Source organism: Myripristis murdjan, chromosome 11 (genome assembly GCF_902150065.1).
Source record: "Myripristis murdjan chromosome 11, fMyrMur1.1, whole genome shotgun sequence".
NCBI classification, from domain to species: Eukaryota; Metazoa; Chordata; class Actinopteri; order Holocentriformes; family Holocentridae; genus Myripristis; species Myripristis murdjan.
The window spans coordinates 5,077,600-5,095,547 of NC_043990.1; the positions used below are offsets into that span (position 1 = coordinate 5,077,600).

The window sequence follows — 17,948 nt, forward strand, 5'->3', positions numbered from 1 at the left end:
AAACACAGACCGTTTCCCTCGACGCGGGACTCGAACGCTGCTCTGCAGAGGCAAAGTCTGGTTGCGAATGTGATTTTGCACTACATCTTAAAACATGAAAACGTGACATTTCAACGTATCCTTGGTTTGCAGAAACAAAAAAGGCCATTTTTTCCTCTGGCGACTGGGCTGGGATTGCGTTACTGTCTGCCTTTGCCATTCATTTCTTGGTTTCATCTGATTTTCCCATCATCCACGATAATGGCATCCAGTTTCTCTTCTACCTCACTCCGTCTGAACGCAGCATTGAAACACATGTCATTGCATTATTATCATTATCATTAAAATGCAGTTGTCGTCGTCCCTGACCTCCGCTGTAACAGACACGGTGCATCCAGGCTGCATTAGTATGCATCGCTACCTTTTGCTCTACATATTTGATCTAGTCAGCTATTAGTGCCTCAGTGTATTGACTCAGCTATCAGTCAGCTGCTTAATATATGTACAGCCGAGTCTGTCTTCAAACACTGACGTGCGCCCGGCTGCAGCTTTTTACAGCTTATTTAAGGAACGAGTTTACCAAGAGAACATTTTTCCTGACAGGGACGACCCGCTGGAGTAGATTTACAGGTCACACCGGCACACCTCGGGGCGCCGGAGAAGGAGAAGTTGGACGATTTGATTTGTTGCCTTAAGCTGGAAGTTTCTGCGCTCTGCACTTCCTGTCCAGATTTCCCCGGCCTCAAATAACACGGAGGGAGTGCCGCTCACCGTCAGGCGCCGTCAATTTATTAGAAATCAAAACGAGTGTCGTTGCGGTCGCAGACTTTCATCAGGCGTCTAACAAGTGAAAACATACACATCATCACACATGGATCCAGACTGAACTGAAGAAATGATATGTGGAGAAGTCCTGAAAGAAGTGAAACTACATTGGGAACAAGTGGGATTATCTCATCCCACTGGCAGATTTTTTCACCAATAGGATTTTAACCCCAGGTGCAAGATTGAATTGCTTTGTAGGATGGACATGTTTGCAATTTTATGGAAATTAACAAGTTTAAAATGTCAATTACCCTGTGTGGATCATTTACAAAAACACCAGAGTCTGTGGTCATTTGATCAGCCATTTAGGGCTCTAGTTTCCCGGCGCAGCGCGGGGTGGCGCAGTGAGGCGAACCCCGCGCAGAGCTAGTTTCGACCGGCGAAGCGGGAGAGGCGGACAGTTTCCAAGTTTCGCAGGCGGAGGTTCGCCGAGATGGGAGTGGCGGCGCAGCGGGGGGAGGTGCCGACAGATTCAGCTTGGCGCAGTGACAGTTTCGTGCTAAAAGGCTTCGCCGAGGTGCGCCAAAAGCTCGCCATCTGAAACCACGTCTACTTTCAGCGCAAGGCGGAGCGGAGCCGGCGCAGTGGAAGTTTGGCTGGCTGACGCACATCACCAAAACCTCACAATCAGCACAAACGGTGCCAATCTCCTTTGATCTGACCTCCATGTCAGCTGTGTAAACTTTCATTACGCCTTCACGCAGCGCATTTTAAAGGCGAGGACAGGGGCTCATTTGATTGGTTACATGTGAATCGGCTGTGTCAAACCCACTCCATGCCTTCTCTCCTCCCCTCCGCCGGTAGGAGGGATGGCGGAGTACTTGCGCCACCGAGAACGGCGTGCCAAACTTGGAAAATCCGCCTGGCCACACCCAGTTGGCGAAGCGCATCTGCGCTACGCCCCCGCCTCGCCAGGTCTGCGAAACTAGAGCCCTTAGTCTCACCTGCTGTCTTAAAATCTTAAAATCTCAAACGAGGTAAAAAATCTGCCAGTGGGATCTGATAATCCCACTTGTTTTCAGAGTTTTCTTGATTCAAGTGTCATTTTCTTAATCCCAGTGAGCTGATCTGCCTTATTGTGCCTTGTTTCGATAGATTTATGCTTGTTCTCTGAGAAAAATCCTGAAACAAGTGGGATTATCTCATCCCAATGGCAGATTTTTGACCTCGTTTGACAAAAAACAAGATTTCTAAACATTTCCATGTTTTTTACTGGTAAAAAAATTTACATCCAGGTCTTTATTTATGTTTCTTTAAGACCAAAGTGACACTTGAGGGGAAGCCCGTGCCACCCTGGCCGCCCATCACCCCCAACATGTCCAATTAATTTTTTTTCTTATATTTGAATGTGAATTTTAAATTGTCCTCCAAGCCTCTGGGCTCTGCAGATCCCAGCCAAAACTGGGATTTGTAGCCGAGTCGCAAGTTTGCTCCACTAACCACCAGCTTGCTGTTATCAAGTGCAGCAGTGACCATTATGCACAGTAGATAGACTGACTAACAGGCCATGCTGATAATGGCATGCTCACACACTCACACACACACACACACACACACACACACAGATAGAGCACATGGCACGCTATCAGCCAGTCTGTGCACACACATAAAAACACATTGACGGCACCATTCTGAGAGCTGTGCAAGCAAATAAGCAACACAATCATGCCTGGCAGTGTACAGCAGGCACTTGAATGCATCAGGGCACACACACACACACACACACACACACACACACACACACACACACACTCAAATTGGTAACAATCTCTGACTCCCACTGCATCTAAATAAACAACACAATCACGTCTGGCAGGATAGAGGGTTTTGTATGCATTACAACACACACACACACACACACACACACACACACACACACGCAGAACATTTATCTAAATAGCTTGAGAGCATACTTAAAGATGGTAATCTATTTAATTGCTCAAGCTGTTGACTTATGCACACGCATTAGCGGAGTTGCCACCGTGTTTATCAGTATTCTGCCCCCTGGTGTTAAACAATGTAAATTTATGTCTGCCGCTGCCCTCAATTCATTAGTACATAATATATTATCTCCCTGCGATTCACCCAACCCAAGCAGAACAATTTAATACACTGCGTACAAGCAGATATGATGACATGACTAGCAGATATCAGCCGTGGTTGAGGCAGGGGAGACGGCACACAGACACGTTTTTTTGTTTTTGGGGGATGTAATCTCGTCTTTCTTCCCCCAAAGTGAGATTAGAAAAGTGTGATGCGTGCTGCTGCAAAATGTTAATAATTTCAGTACAAAGAAATTAGAAGCATGTTATGGGTCTTTTGTGGTGTGTTTTTCGGTCAGTGAAGTGAACACCGTTTCAGGAATATTATAGTTATTAAAATATGACTTTACAAGGTGGCTAATGAAGTCATTTGCAGAGTTTTCTTAATTCGAGTGTCATTTTCTTGATCCCAGTGAGCTGATCTGCCTTATTCTGCCTTGTTTCAACAGATTTATGCTTGTTCTCAGAGAAAAATCCTGAAACTGCATCGGAAACAAGTGGGATTATCTCATCCCAGTGGCAGATTTTTGACCTCTTTTGACAAAAAACAAGATTTCACCGAAGATGAGGCTTGTGGATAAAGTTTAATTCCTCGCACACGGACATTTTGTTCTTTTGAAATGTGCAGGTGCCGTCTTTGTATTTGCTTGCGCGTCGCTTCTGGCTCATGAAAGCCTCGTACCTCCTGTCAACTTCTGTTTCTAGCTTGACTCAAGTGCAGGTTTTTTTTATTTTTTTATTTTATTTTATCCAATGATGTTTTTCAAGTTTTCCCACAAGGACAAGAGCCGTGAAGTTATCTCAAACCACACAGGAGGCTGTTGTCCTTGTGATAAGTTGCAGTGTGTTGGAAATCTCTGTAAACACCCTTTAAATATCCTCTCAGAACTAAAATTTCCCTTCAGCTGAGATGTTTTTTTTATGTATTTATTCATAGGAACTCCTTGTTTTGACTGGGTCTTATTGTACATTTTACAAAAAGCCCCCGTGCACCGGCCCGATCTGGCTCAGATGTTAACCTTCATCCGTAGATCAGCTGTGTGAGCCCGGCGGCTGCGGCGCTTCTGTTCGTGCCAGCTGGACGGGATTTGCCGCACAGAGGGCCGTAACGAGCGCTGTGAAATTAACCGAATCACAGGAGACGATCTGAAAGTCAATTCGGTGCGCTCGGGTGATCGACGACTCGCCCGACGCCGCCTGGATCGTCCTGATGTGGTGAACCCCGCCCATCTGGCGCCGCACGGAGGTTAAAACAAGCGAGGATGGTTGCTGGTAGTACAAATATAACCCAAACACAGAAAACTGACATCGCCCGCTGAGCACTAAAAGGTTTAAACAGAGCAAATACAGAGGATGTTGATTATTTACTATTTTTGTTTGTTTGCTTGTTTGTTTGTTTGGATTTTTTTTAACTAACATTTCAGGTTCCTTTGTGCTCTCATCATTCTTTCAGTGTAGTTTTCCTTTTCAGACAACATTCACACATTCCTCTTTGTACGAGAATGAAGGGAATGAAGGGAATGAATGTCATTTCACTGGGCTAACAGGGTGTGAAGGGCGTTTCACCAGACCTGGCAACCCTTCACAGACCACTTTAACAATGGTGATTTATGTAAGCGTGACGTACCGACATCACAGAGACACACTCGTCCATTTCATTTTTCACTCTGTATTTACTCGCTTCTTTTGTAGTTACACATTGAAAATCCGTCGCTTTGTACTTGGAAAATCTGCCTTTTAAAGCGTTGTCTGTGTGACGATCTAAAGCATTGTTTTCATGTGCATTTTATTTTATTTTATTTTTTGTTTTACTGTACTTTATTTTATTTTATTTATTATTTATTTATTTTTTATTGTATTTTATTTTACATCATATTTTTATTTTATTTATATTCTTTTATTTTATTTTCCTTTATTTTTATATTTTATTTTATTTATTGTATTTTGTTTTGTTTTATTTTTTTATTTTATTTTAATCGTTTTTTTTTATTTGTCTTCTTAGAAAAACATTGCTCTGAAAACCTCAGTATGCAGTGATGCCAAAAATCCTTTATTTATGTATTTATTTATTTATTTTTTAATTCAGCAAGGCTGTGTTAGGCGGGGCAGCAGCTTGTTGTGGGCTCTGACACGGTGACGTTTCACAGCAGTGATCGTTAAAGGTTAATTAAACCGGGCGTCAGGTGTTCAATGACTGGAGGAAATATGAAGCAGACATACAGAGTCAGAAAGGAGCTACAAATCTAAATGACGCTGTATTCTCCTTTAAATGGGACGTCAGGGGCTGCAGGTGCACATGACCTCATCTTAACATCACATGCAGATTCACACACACACACACACACACACACACACACACACACACACAAATCCATCCTAACAAGTCATTTAGTCCCATATTCAGTGTTAAAATCCTGTTTTTTCAAATGAGCTTTGGAAAGTGGTGGAGTCTTCTCACCCTGGTGGCAGAGCTTTCCAGACGCACAAACCATTTCAGCGCTGAATATGAATATGACACTAAATGAATATGAATAACACACTAAATGACTGAATGTGTTTTCCTTGCAGTGCTGGGAATCCACCACACTACAAAAGACATGAAATACTGTGTTTTCCCAAGTGTTAATTACGTTCGTCTGGGCTTTTTTTTCGCATCCAAATGAGCTAAAATATGAATAAAAAACTGATGCGCCTCCATTACAAACAGCCGTTTGAATTATCTGCTTTCATTTGGTCCAATTTGGGAATTCCCTGACTCTGCTGCCAAATCCTTCCCACGGCTCACTCCACGATAACCACAGTTTGGAGATTCTCATGTGTTTGTTTATTTATTTATTTATTTATTTATTTTGACTTGAAGTGCAAATTCTCTGGCTTGTGTTTGTGCCCAGAGGATTTTACGAGGAGCTCATCCCAAGCCGAGTGTGTAATTTTCCAAAGTGTGTGTTGTCAGTGTGACGGCCTGACAGCTTTGGGAGCGACGTGAGCGGCAGACGGTTGTTATCGTGTTTCGCTGGATGATGACATCATCACCGCATCGCCTCCCAGAGGAAACTGCAGCGATGTCTCCTGGACTCCAACTGTCTGCTTTTATTTTTTTTTTACTTTAATTTACATGGTTTCATATCTCATAGTTCTGTGGTGCTGTTATTGTTTTTTTTTTTCAATTTTTTCAATTATTTATCTTATTATTTTATTATATGTTGTTAATATTTTATTGCGTATTTTATATCTTTATTATTTTTTATTTTTTGTTTGTTTTTTTGTAGTTTTATTCAAACTTAACATTGATGTTTTAATTTTTTTAAATTATTTTATTATTTTTATATTTTATTTTATTTTTATATTCTTTTTTTTTACTTGAATTTAATGTATCATGGTTTCTTTTTTTACAACTTTGGTGCTTTTATTATTTTATTATTATATTATTATTTTTATTATTGTATTTTATGTTTTTAATGTTTTTTGCATATTTTTGTTATTTTTATTTTTATTGTTGTTTTTACATAGCTTATAATTTTATTGTTCTGCATCTTTATATATTTTTATTTCTCATGTGCTTTTATTATTTTATTTTATATTTACTGGAAACAGGATGTCGTTGGAAAAGTCTGTCCCTGTTTAAATAAAGGTTACAAGGATGTTGATGATGATGATGATGATGATGATGATGATGATTACGATGATGATGATGACAGAGGAGATTTTTTTTGCAGTGTAGTGTTGACATCGAAGGTGAATTCGGCTAGTATCTCCTCAATTCCAGGATCCTCTGTATTTTACATAATGGTGCAAAAACAACTTTAATTAAAGCTGCAAGCAGCGTTGGACGGGCCCTCGCCCCCCGTGCACGTCGGGGACAGCGCGCGTGTCGAAGCGCAGACAATTCGTCCGTGTGTTCCAGTTTTAAGGGTATTTTTCGGTGCTTTTATTGTGAAAGAGTTTTGGGCTTTTATTTTGAAAGGCCGCGGAAGTCCTAGTGTGTGACCGACAGGACTACTGGCAGCTGCTGCATGATCACACCAAAATGCAGGCACACACACTCACTCACTCACTCACTCAAACACACACACACACACACACACACACACACACACACACGACGCCAACAAAAACCCACTGGTAGTACATTCGCTGCTGGTGCCCCTCTGGCCACTAGCAGCGCCCCTCCAGCAGATGGCGCCCTTAGCATGTCCTAGTGTGTGACTGACTTGAGTAGTGGCAGCTGCTGCATGATCACACCAAAATGCAGGCAGACAGAAAAATCCTCATTCAATCCAGTGGAGAAATCCAGAAAACCCACCCCTGTTTGAGGCATCACAGCTCGGTCACCATTTGAGTTACAGACTTGATTCAAAGCTTAAACGAGTCACGAGACTCGGATCTATAAATGTCCCATTTACATGATTTTGCTATCTTTTACCGTTTTTAAGTTATGGCAGTTTTAGTTTGAGAGTGTTTTCTGCTCCCTCTGAGCTCTTACAATGGGTGTGTATTGCGCATTCCTGAGGCAGCTAGAGTGAGTCACATGTCCAGGCAGAGTGCAGAGCAGAGCACACCAGAGTCCAAAATGTTTGAAAACTCTTCACAGCTCCCACAAACTTGGTCCAATCCACATCAAAACTACATATTTTTGTAGGAATTTTTGTCCTCTTTCCATCTGCATAGTTTTCAAAGCTGTCAGACTTTTACTTTAGACTCCAGAGGCCTAATTAGTGCCAAGTGGCAGCCTCTTCACACCAGAGTCCATGGGAAAAAATGAGGTTTTGGCTCTGGCCACTCCGACTTTGAGGGCTTATAAAATCCAAACGAATCGAGTAATGACGGAGTCTTTAGCAACTTTTGTTCAGCACTATGTCCTCTGTCATCTGTTAAATTTTCAAGCCGCTGACATTTACGCCCTGGGAGGAGATCGATATTGTTCAAAGCGGAATTTTGGGCGAGAACGTGAACATTCTAACGCAAATTGCGGACTTCGTGTTGGTTTTAGAGGGGGGGTGTCAGCGCGTAATTTGTAGGGCTTGATGAGATCTACATTTCGGCAGTGGTTTGGTCTTTCTATCACATTCCTGTGGGCCGCAGCGGCTGCCTTTGTGTGCCTAGGTGGCGCTACCGTGCCCATTTTTGCACTTAGGGGGTCCGTTTGTCCATTTTATCAAATTTTTCGCCAGACCTGGCCTGCGTGCCGAATTTGGTGAGTTTTGGAGCATGTTTAGGGGGTCAAATTAAGGGTTATTTAGACGTAATAATAATAAAAACGAAGAAAAAGAAAAAAGAAACGAAGCAAAAACAATAGGGCTTCGCACTGTTCCAGTGCTCGGGCCCTAAATATTCAACCTTAGTTTTTTTCCCCAAACGATTTTCAAGCTGAATTCTTCATTTACTTCATTTAGAAAAAATCATAAACATGCTCTCTTTAATTAACTGAGTCTTTGCATTTTGTCCTTCTGTGTGTGTGTGTGTGTGTGTGTGTGTCAGGGTCGTAAGCCGGGCTACTTCTCCTTCCTGGACCCGTTCTCTCCGGCTGTGTGGCTCTTCATGCTGCTGGCCTACCTCGCCGTCAGCTGCGTCCTCTTCCTGGCCGCCAGGTAACACACCTGCCTCTGCACGCTTGTGTGTGTGTGTGAGTGTGTGTTACCCATCAATACCTTTGCTTCTTGCAGTAACAGATGATGTCATGATGTCACATGACAAGGCAGCTTGTTAGCATTTAGCTGATCATTTTTGTTGCTGATTAATATGTTTATTATTTAATCAATTAATCATTAGGTGTATAAAGTGTGAAAAACAAAACCAAAACTTGCTTCCTTAGTCTAACTAATAGCTTAAAAAAAACAAGGTATTAATTTCATAATGACATGTATGAAGGAAGAAAATCTCAGGATCTTAGTGAAGCTGGAAATGTTTGGCGTTTTTACTAAATATATGAAAAACTTGACATAAATTTTCCTCTAAATGTGGCCTCTTGAGCTTTTTGAGCTGGAAAAGAGTCCTAATGATGTGAAGTGGGAGCTCAGGCAGTAAATCCTCTCACGCTGATGTGAGTTATAATGCTTTTCTAAAGACGTGATGGTTTATGACGTTGAGTCGGTGATCGGTTCGCCTCACGATGACTGATGCCTGAAGTTGTGGGCTGGAGTTGTGGTTTTATTTGTCACTTCATCACCGGCTCGTCCGTTTGGCTTCACCACGCTGCCGTCGAGCTGCCAGCCGGTTGAAATAGTGGCGGCGAACAGCGAGGCTCGGGTCTCGTTCTCCAGCTGACGGGGGATCACACACGTCCTCAAACACACGACTCTCTGGGTTCACATGAATATCGCTCTTTATTTTTTTCTACTGAAGATGCAGATTTTATTCTGTGTCTTATAATAAGAGCACAGGAGATAAATAGCAGTAATAAACACCTGTAAACAGACTAGAAAGCACCAAAACAGAGAGTATAAGCAACAGCACACAGAGGAGAAACTAACTAATAATATTTACTAATGTCACTGTAATTGAATTTATTTAAAGTCAGTCATTTTACTTTTACCTTAGTTCATCTTTGCTTGAGTTTTGTCCTTCAACACATTTCAAATCAGATCCATCACAGAGAACAAATGATCGGTGACAGATTGCGGAACCTTTCACAATAAAAGCTCTGTCAGCAAAGATGAAAAGAGGAATCTGTTTTGTTGGTTCTACTTTTTGTCGTTTTCAAATTTCACAATAAAAGCTGCACGATGAACAACTGCAGATGGTCGATGGAAGTGAGGACCATTTGAGTCTACAGGGTCCTCGCTTCAGTTTTTTTTTTTTTTTTTGCGTAATGCCCCTTTAAAAGCATGTAGCTGCACGGAAAAGATCCCAGTTAACACAGTGACTGTTTGGAAGAAGGAGCTCATTTTAAAAGAGCTACCTGTAACCAGTGTTATTATCAGCGATGCCTCCACGGTGATGAGCTGCTCACCTGTCCAGATGTTTTGTCTTGATGATGATTTTGTGTGACAAAGTGCGAGAAATTGTGCAGAAATACCAAGTCCTGAGTTTCCAAGTGGTGAATACAGCAACAGAGAAGATATGAACATTTTTCTGTGGTTTGTGGTTATAATAATATGACATAAACGCAGCTTTAGTCAGACACAAGTAAAGAATTATTCATCTTTTCAGGCCAATTCCAGCCCCTTTAATCACCTTTAATATCATGAAACCCTCTCATTCTCTCTCTCTCTCTCTCTCTCTCTCTCTCTCTCTCTCTCTCCAGGCTCAGTCCCTACGAGTGGTATAACCCTCACCCCTGCCTGCGGGAGCGACGGGACGTCCTGGAAAACCAGTACACACTGGGAAACAGCCTGTGGTTCCCGGTGGGAGGCTTCATGCAGCAGGGATCAGAGATCATGCCCAGAGCCCTGTCCACCCGCTGCGTCAGCGGGGTCTGGTGGGTGCCGGGGCTGCGGGGCGCTGGGTGGGGTGGCTGGGGAGGGCGGGGCTCGGCTGGCCTGGGTGGGTGGGATTTGGTGGAACGCTGGCTGAGACTGGGCTGGTGAGAGTGGACCTGGGATTAGTGGGAGAGACTGGGTGAGACTGGTTGGGTTGAATTAGGTAGGACTGAGAGGGTGAGACTAGTTGAGAGTGCAGTGGACTGGGAGAGACTGCTGGGTATGACTGGGTGAGTCTGGGGGGACTGGGTGTGACTTAGTGGGACAGCTGGTGGATGGGGTGTGTATTTATTATTAGTCTAGTAATTTTAGGCCAAAATTGGGGTCAACCTAGGACAAATTGCAAGAGAAGCAAACTCAACTGGTTTTGTATCCTCAGTTTGTCCTGAGGGAGGGAAAAAAAGTCCCAAGAAATCCCATTGGTGGAAAGTTTTGAAAATCACCTCTATATGACCACATATTACCAAAAAACACTGTTTTAACACACAGGGGAAAGGGGTTCAACATTTTACTTTCAGATATCACTATAAAAATTCACAAGTTGATTACAGACACAAAGACAAGAAAAAAAGTCAATTACAAGTTCTTTGAATTATTCTGTTTACACATGCATATCACACATTATCTGATTTGATATGCGCTAATAAGGAATATAAGGAATAAATGCCAGAAGAGATATTTAAACAGTAAATTAAAGGGTTACTATTTATATAGTAACCTTGAATTAAAAGGTTACTATATAACAGTGAATTAAAAGGTTACTATATATATATAGTAAGCTTTTAATTCACTGTTTAAATGTCTGTTCTGGCATTTATTCCAATTAGTACATATCAAATCAGATAATGTGTGATATGCATGTGTAAACATGCCCATCAGCATCTTTCTCCCTGACAGTCGCAGCCTTGACAGACACTTCACCCCGTAAAAAACTCATCACAAACATGGCAGAAATTGCTCAGCACTGTCTGCATTTTCTCTGGCTGGCCTGCACAATTCATTTGGTGGAGAAAAAAAAACAAACAAATAAAATAAAAATAACATTGCAATATCAATTCCCAAATTATAACAGGCAGCGGAGGAAAGGTTGCTGCAGATGTCGTCCGTGGTAAAAGCCTTTCCTCCTCCTCTCAGGCTGATTCCTGTGATTTGTTCCTCCTCCATCCGCTCTCTTTTTCCACCCCCTCGCCCCCTCGCCCTCCCGCCTCCCCTCATTTATTCGTGTCTCTGCTCCGCCATTGTTCTTTTTTGCCTCCCGAAACCCTCACACTCTTTGTCTAACTGGATATTGAGATTGAGCGGGACTCCTTCTTTTGTCGAACTCCTTTTCATCCGGTTCCCTCTCTCTGTCTAACTCCATTTGGTGAAACTCCCGTTTCGTCTAAGTTCACTTTGTCGAACTCTTTCATTGACTCTGACTCCTGTTGTGTTTTTTTCTCTTTGTTTTTTTCTCTCTCTGTCTAACTCCATTTTGTCAATTCTCCCCAGTCATACCTGTCGAGCTCCATGAAACGCCTTCCTTTTCGCTCTGAGCGCACTTTGTCTAAATCCTCCTTTTCGTTTAACTCCATTTTGAGAACGCCGTTTTTGTCGAACTTTTTTTTCCTGTTCTTTCCGCCTCTGTCTCTCCATTTCTCTCATCAAAATCTTACCCTCCTCCGTTCCTCGCTCATCAGCTCTCACTCTGCTCTTCTCAGATTGAGGCTGATGAGACAGGAGGATTTTTACCTAAAAAATATGCAATGCTGTAATCAGACAACACAAGTTGGACCTGAGTTTTGTTGTGGTTGATAAATCTCCGGTGTCTTTTGGTGATTTTTTTTTTTTTTTTTTAATTGGTGAAATTAAGTGACAACAGAGAAGGTGACATAAGCAAGGGGACAATAGGGGACAAATAAATTACACCAAGTGAACGTAAGGTACAGACGATGGACATACAGTACAAACCACAACAAACCACAACATAAAGTTGCGATGGTGTGTATATAGGTGTCTGTGTGTGTGTGTGTGTGTGTGTGTGTGTGTGTGTGTGTGTGTGTGTGTGTGCATGTGCTTCATGAAAAAAACAGAGGGTATGGTATTATTGTGTCCAATATGGTATAGCTAATATAATGAAAATAGATGAATAAATAAAGTATAAAGAATAAATAAATAAAAAAGGAGAAAAGAAAAAAAAATCTACATATATACACATACTTACATAACTGAATGCAATATAATATGGCATATCTTAATGTAATATAATGTAATGTAATTTAGCCTAATATAATGCAGCATAATATTATAAGATAATGTAATATAATCCAGGCTGATACAACACATTATGATGGGATATAGCACAATATAGCAATATAGTATAGCATCATATGAAATAATATAACATAACATAGTAATCCATTATTATATGATATATAACAATAGTCTTTTGGTGATTTTGAGTTGGGCAGCTTGACACCACGTGGTCCGACGTGTTGCACAAAGTGAGATTTACGATGATGCCCCAGCTTATAGTCTGGCCCGTCAGGATCCTCCAGTGTTTTTCATTTGTTGATGCTCCTCCATCATCACCTCTTGACGTCGCGCGACATCCTGCAGCCTGATCCTGGATTTTAAGATGGACATACCTCGCCTTTCTGCACCTTCAATCCTTCTTCCTTCCTTCCTTCTTTCACCTCCCAGGCCGGGTTGAAAAATCAGGCGGTGATGCCGGCAAACTTTCCGAAGGTAAATAAAGATTAAATATAGCTTTTTCCCCCCTCCCTGTTCCTCCAGGTGGGCGTTCACACTGATCATCATCTCGTCCTACACGGCCAACCTGGCGGCCTTCCTCACCGTCCAGAGGATGGAGGTTCCCATCGAGTCTCCGGACGACCTCGCGGATCAGACCAACATCCAGTACGGCACCATCCACGGAGGGTCCACCATGACCTTCTTCATGGTGAGAGAGAGAGAGAGAGAGAGAGAGAGAGAGATCGACGGCTTTCATTTTGCTCTTTTGTCTCGATCATCCCAAAACACTCCATCATTCTTGTTTACGATATATCAAACATGACCGATCCGCTTCTAACAAAACTTTTTGCATTCATGCCAGTGAAGCAGGAAAATAATCATAGTACACATCATAGTGTCAACTTTATTTTTGAGGATGGTGGATTTTGAAGGGAAAAAAAAAAACAGTAGTAGAAGGAAAAAAGTGTCTTTGAGAAGGTGCAGGCCAAGAAGTATAGCAAACTGCAGACAAAGAGCGGTGCCACTATTATCCAAAAAAAAAAAGAAGCAAAAATTTAATTGGATTATTACATGAAAAATAGAATTATTTTATTTGATTACAGGCTGCATATTAAAACACGTGACATTTCAGCCCATCTGTTCAACAGAGCCCTTATCAGATGAAGTTAGTTAGTTAGTTCATCACTGGAGAGTAGAAAACCAGTTGAGGGGCTTAAATTTAGTCTTTATACAGATGCACATATTCAGTTATGTCACCAGACTTCTCCTTTTCAGTCCGTTTTTAAATGAGTTGATTAATTAATGCTGTATTAGTGTGTTTGGGGTGGAAATCCTCAGTTTGGCACGCAAATGTTCATCAGCTCGATTTGGACAAAATAAGCAAAACGCGGAGAAAACTGTGCGTGGTGCCTGCAGTTTCCCACAATGCCTCACTGAGCTCTCTGCGATTTAGTGAAACTTGACTTTGTAGTGTTTACCAGCTGTGCCCCGCCCACACAGCGTGTAAAGGAGGAGCCACCATGCCAAGCTCGTATGTGACACTGCCACCTACAGGACTGTTGGTGCACAGAACAGCAGCTCTGTCAAATAAAATAAACAAACGTAAATTCAGCGAGGGGATTCAACTGTAAATCATGATTTATGTCCGAGGCCTGGATCCTCCCCGGGCTTTGATTGATTTGATGTATTTCGGTCAATTAAAGCAAAAGAAAATATCAGCAACAATGCACAAGTAATCAAAACAAGGACTGACCGAAAAGGTGTAGGCTGAAGCAGAGCTTATAACGCCTACCCTTATCACAAATAAACATTTACACATAATATGAGCTAATCCAAACATAACTACTACCTAAGTAGTCAACCAACGATGCAGCTTTCAGTCAACAAATACAAACTTAATTAAGCTACTAATTGGTAAATTTTTAGTCGACCAAAACATCGGACGGCAAAAGGACAAAATCAAAAAAAAGCAGGATGGCATGAATATGTGAGATACAAGATGTACTTATGATTTTTTTGACAGTGTACTGCATAATTAAGATATTCTTGTAAAGGTTTTTATATTTTTAGAACAACTGTTTATTTATTTTGCTCCTGTGTGGTCTTGACTGACTTGAACTTGATTGTATGTTTCTTAAAAGTTATAAATGAGTTGATTAAATGTTATTTTGTCATCACAAACTGTTCTGGACCTCTGGCCTTGAGAACCTTTTCTCTAAAACATGAATCATCAGAGCAGCAGTGGGTGAAATCCTGCTGGTGAATCTGGATTTCTGGATCCGTTTGATTTGCTCTCTCTAACCTCAGCGTCTCGTCCTCCTGCAGAACTCGCGGTACCAGACGTACCAGCGGATGTGGAACTACATGCACTCCAAGCAGCCCAGCGTGTTCGTGAAGAGCACCGAGGAGGGCATCGCCCGCGTCCTCAACTCCAAGTACGCCTTCCTGATGGAGAGCACCATGAACGAGTACCACCGCCGCCTCAACTGCAACCTCACGCAGATCGGAGGCCTGCTGGACACCAAAGGATACGGCATCGGCATGCCGCTGGGTGAGTGGAGCCACCGAAAAATACCCAAAGCACATGGACGATTGTTGACATGAAGGTGCATTCATTTATTTTCACTCGATGTATTCTCAGAGATGTATTTAACATTCGAGAGGTGTTTGAGCAACGTGGAAGGCAAATCAGAGCCTGCCCAAACACACGGCATGCCTCTTCATTTTTGGAAGTTAGATACTGGTTTGCATTGATGAGGAACAATTGAGAACGATGAATCGATAATTCGTAGTCATAAATCATAATCGCAGCAGTCACAGTCAAAATCAAACTAAATCACCAGGAGCCTGAAGTTTCCCAGCGCTGAGGAGAGACAGGTGCTTCTGTGGTGAAGGTGAAGTCGCTTTAACTTTATGGAAACTTTATTCAGATGCATGCAGAAGTTGCAGCTAGATTTATAAAGTGTATGAGTAGCGAGGTCCAAATTCTGCTGCTGTGACAGTGCAAATCCAGCGTGAGTCACTTCTGCTCTCCAAAATGCTCCACATCCATTTTTTTGGCAGGAAAAAAAACCCACTGCCAAAGGTTTAGTCGATGTCTTTAAATAATTAAGAACACGGCCCGTTGGAGGATTTTCGATCGGTGGCAGTGTGAGGGCGAAGAAGTCAGAGGGTGACAGGGAAGCGGAAACCGCAGAGCAGCTGTGGCGAGGAGAGCGTCGAACGCTCCTGTCAGTTCACTCCCAAACAAGGCACTTCACCTGGAGCCGCTGCTCTGGAAATCTGTGGGTTTACTGTGCAGCTGCTGTGTGTCAGCGCTTGATGCTGTGTGTGTGTGAGTGTGTGTGTGTGTGTGTGTGCTCTTAGCGAAGTGGTGGCATGCTGGGTTGACTTGGCCCAGATAAATAAAGGCAAAAAAAAAACACTCACCAATAATTTAGCAGTCCCTCCAGGACTATTCTTAGGGGATGTTGTGGTCTAAAATGCTTGATATTATGGAAGGTTTTATAAAAAAAAAAAAATTATAATGAAACTTCTTCCACTTTTTCCATTTGTTTTCGTGTTGCAGAGATTGGACAGAATCGCGAGGTCATGCAGAATTCACTGGAGTTTCTTGAATTTGTGTTAATTATTGCGATCACAGCATCGTCATATCCTGGAGGAACTGATTTATGTGACCTACTGTCATTTAAAAACCAGCTAATACTAGAAATACATTCATTTATTGACTGACTGATTTTTATTTTCATTGTTTATTTGAGAAGGGACACTGAACAGTAATCTGCATTCAAACAAATGTAAATATTGGCTCATTTTCATCGGCAGCCCCTTTGCCACATGTTGTTAGACATCCTAGAGCAACAAAATAATACAATATTTATTTCAAAAAATGGTAGATTGCAATAAAGTGCATTTAACAGTACAGTTGGACTCAATCCAATAGATGTTCTGGGTTTGGAAAATGGTACTAAACAGAAAAAAATCATGCAACACAGAGTTGTAAGACACAGATGTATAAGAACATACCAGATTGTTGATTAAATATTAGTAGATCTTCTATAAATACCAAAACCATGCAGAGCTGGTCGCTTGGCAACAAGCAAAGGACAATAACAACGGGGTCATTCCATATAAAATGAACCAATTCAGAAAAAAAAAAATTCCCACATGGCTAGAAGATGAACCTGGTCTCAAAATGTGGGTAAAAATGACACCTTTCCTCTGCCATAACTTGTTTTAACCAACCACCTATCCCACATGGTGATCATATTACCCTTCAGAGTTTTCCCAAAATGCTTGGTAGGTTTTGTTGTAAGATTTTGCCACCTTGGATGCATGTAAAATTGGCTCAAGTGTGTTTTTCAGCCCTGAACATTTCATGTGGCTATCTCAAAAACGCTAGAAAAATCAACATGACTACAAGGTTGAAATTTTGACCTACATGTATGTACTTTGAGGACCTGTAACTCAGAGAATATTCGTAGTAGGAATGTAAAACTTTTCAAAGCTCCATTGAATAAGCAAAAGATCAAAAAATCAGCTGAGACAGATGGGAGGCTCTTGTTGAATTCCCATGCAATGACCCAACAGTAAAAATAATAGAGTGAGCTGTGAACTCTGTAGGTGAGAAATGTTCACAAGTCCTATTTTCCAAAAGCCGGGCCTTGAGACTTTTGTGTGAAGGAGTCGTCGCTGGTGCGGTTTCTTCTTTCAGTTTCTCCTCCGTTTAGAAACTCTTTAGAAAAGCAGACTGGCTGAAGGAGACATTCGGCTTCGACCCGCTGCAGAATGAATGGAAGTCAATGGACTCCCCCTGACAGTTAACAATGTAAACACCTTGCAAGTTTTAGTATCCACATTGTAAACTTACTTGACACTTGACTGAAGGTCTAGTCTGAGTGAGGCTGCAGCAGGGTGAACGAATGAGTGAACGAATGAGTGAAAAAGTGCATGCAAGTGTAACAAATAAAAATATAACGTAACTGTTGGATGCATGCGTCAAACAAACTCACGGTGTGTGGATTCACAGTATTCAGTAACAAACTTTTTCATCATGTGTCTCGCTGGCAGGCGGCTGAAAAGCATTTTTTTTTGCGTTGCTTTGTCTCAAACACCTTCATCTGTTTGTCGAATGATGAACTCAAACTGCGACACCTTTTCGTTTTTTTTTTTTTTTTTTTTTTTAAAGACAAAAAATGGCTCCTATAGTCGTCCTTCTATATACATTTATCCTACTAATGCTAATGTATCCTAACCATTCACATCTATCCTGTATTAGAACTCCAGATCTTTCTTCGGTGTTGTAAATGGAAGAAAAAAACTAATTTTTTGCTGCCATTTTTGCTGCCTTAACGGTGCAAAAGTGAGATTTCTATATTGGGTTTGTCTGTAAACTTTCAGTGTGTTGATGTGCCGTCTGCTGTCACACTTTATATTTGTTTTCTGTTGCCCAGCA

The 17,948-nt window shown here is 41.7% G+C and overlaps 1 protein-coding gene across 1 annotated transcript in view; it reads left to right on the top strand.

Annotated features, from left to right (window-relative positions):
• Window positions 1–17,948, top strand: part of LOC115368309 (glutamate receptor ionotropic, kainate 5-like) — a 133,037-nt gene that overhangs the window by 81,514 nt on the left and 33,575 nt on the right. Inside the window, exons 13-16 of the mRNA XM_030064371.1 lie at window positions 8,325–8,434; window positions 10,090–10,263; window positions 13,037–13,202; window positions 14,819–15,044. Of these exons, the coding sequence (XP_029920231.1) occupies window positions 8,325–8,434; window positions 10,090–10,263; window positions 13,037–13,202; window positions 14,819–15,044 (676 nt within the window). The remainder of the gene's footprint in view (window positions 1–8,324; window positions 8,435–10,089; window positions 10,264–13,036; window positions 13,203–14,818; window positions 15,045–17,948) is intronic.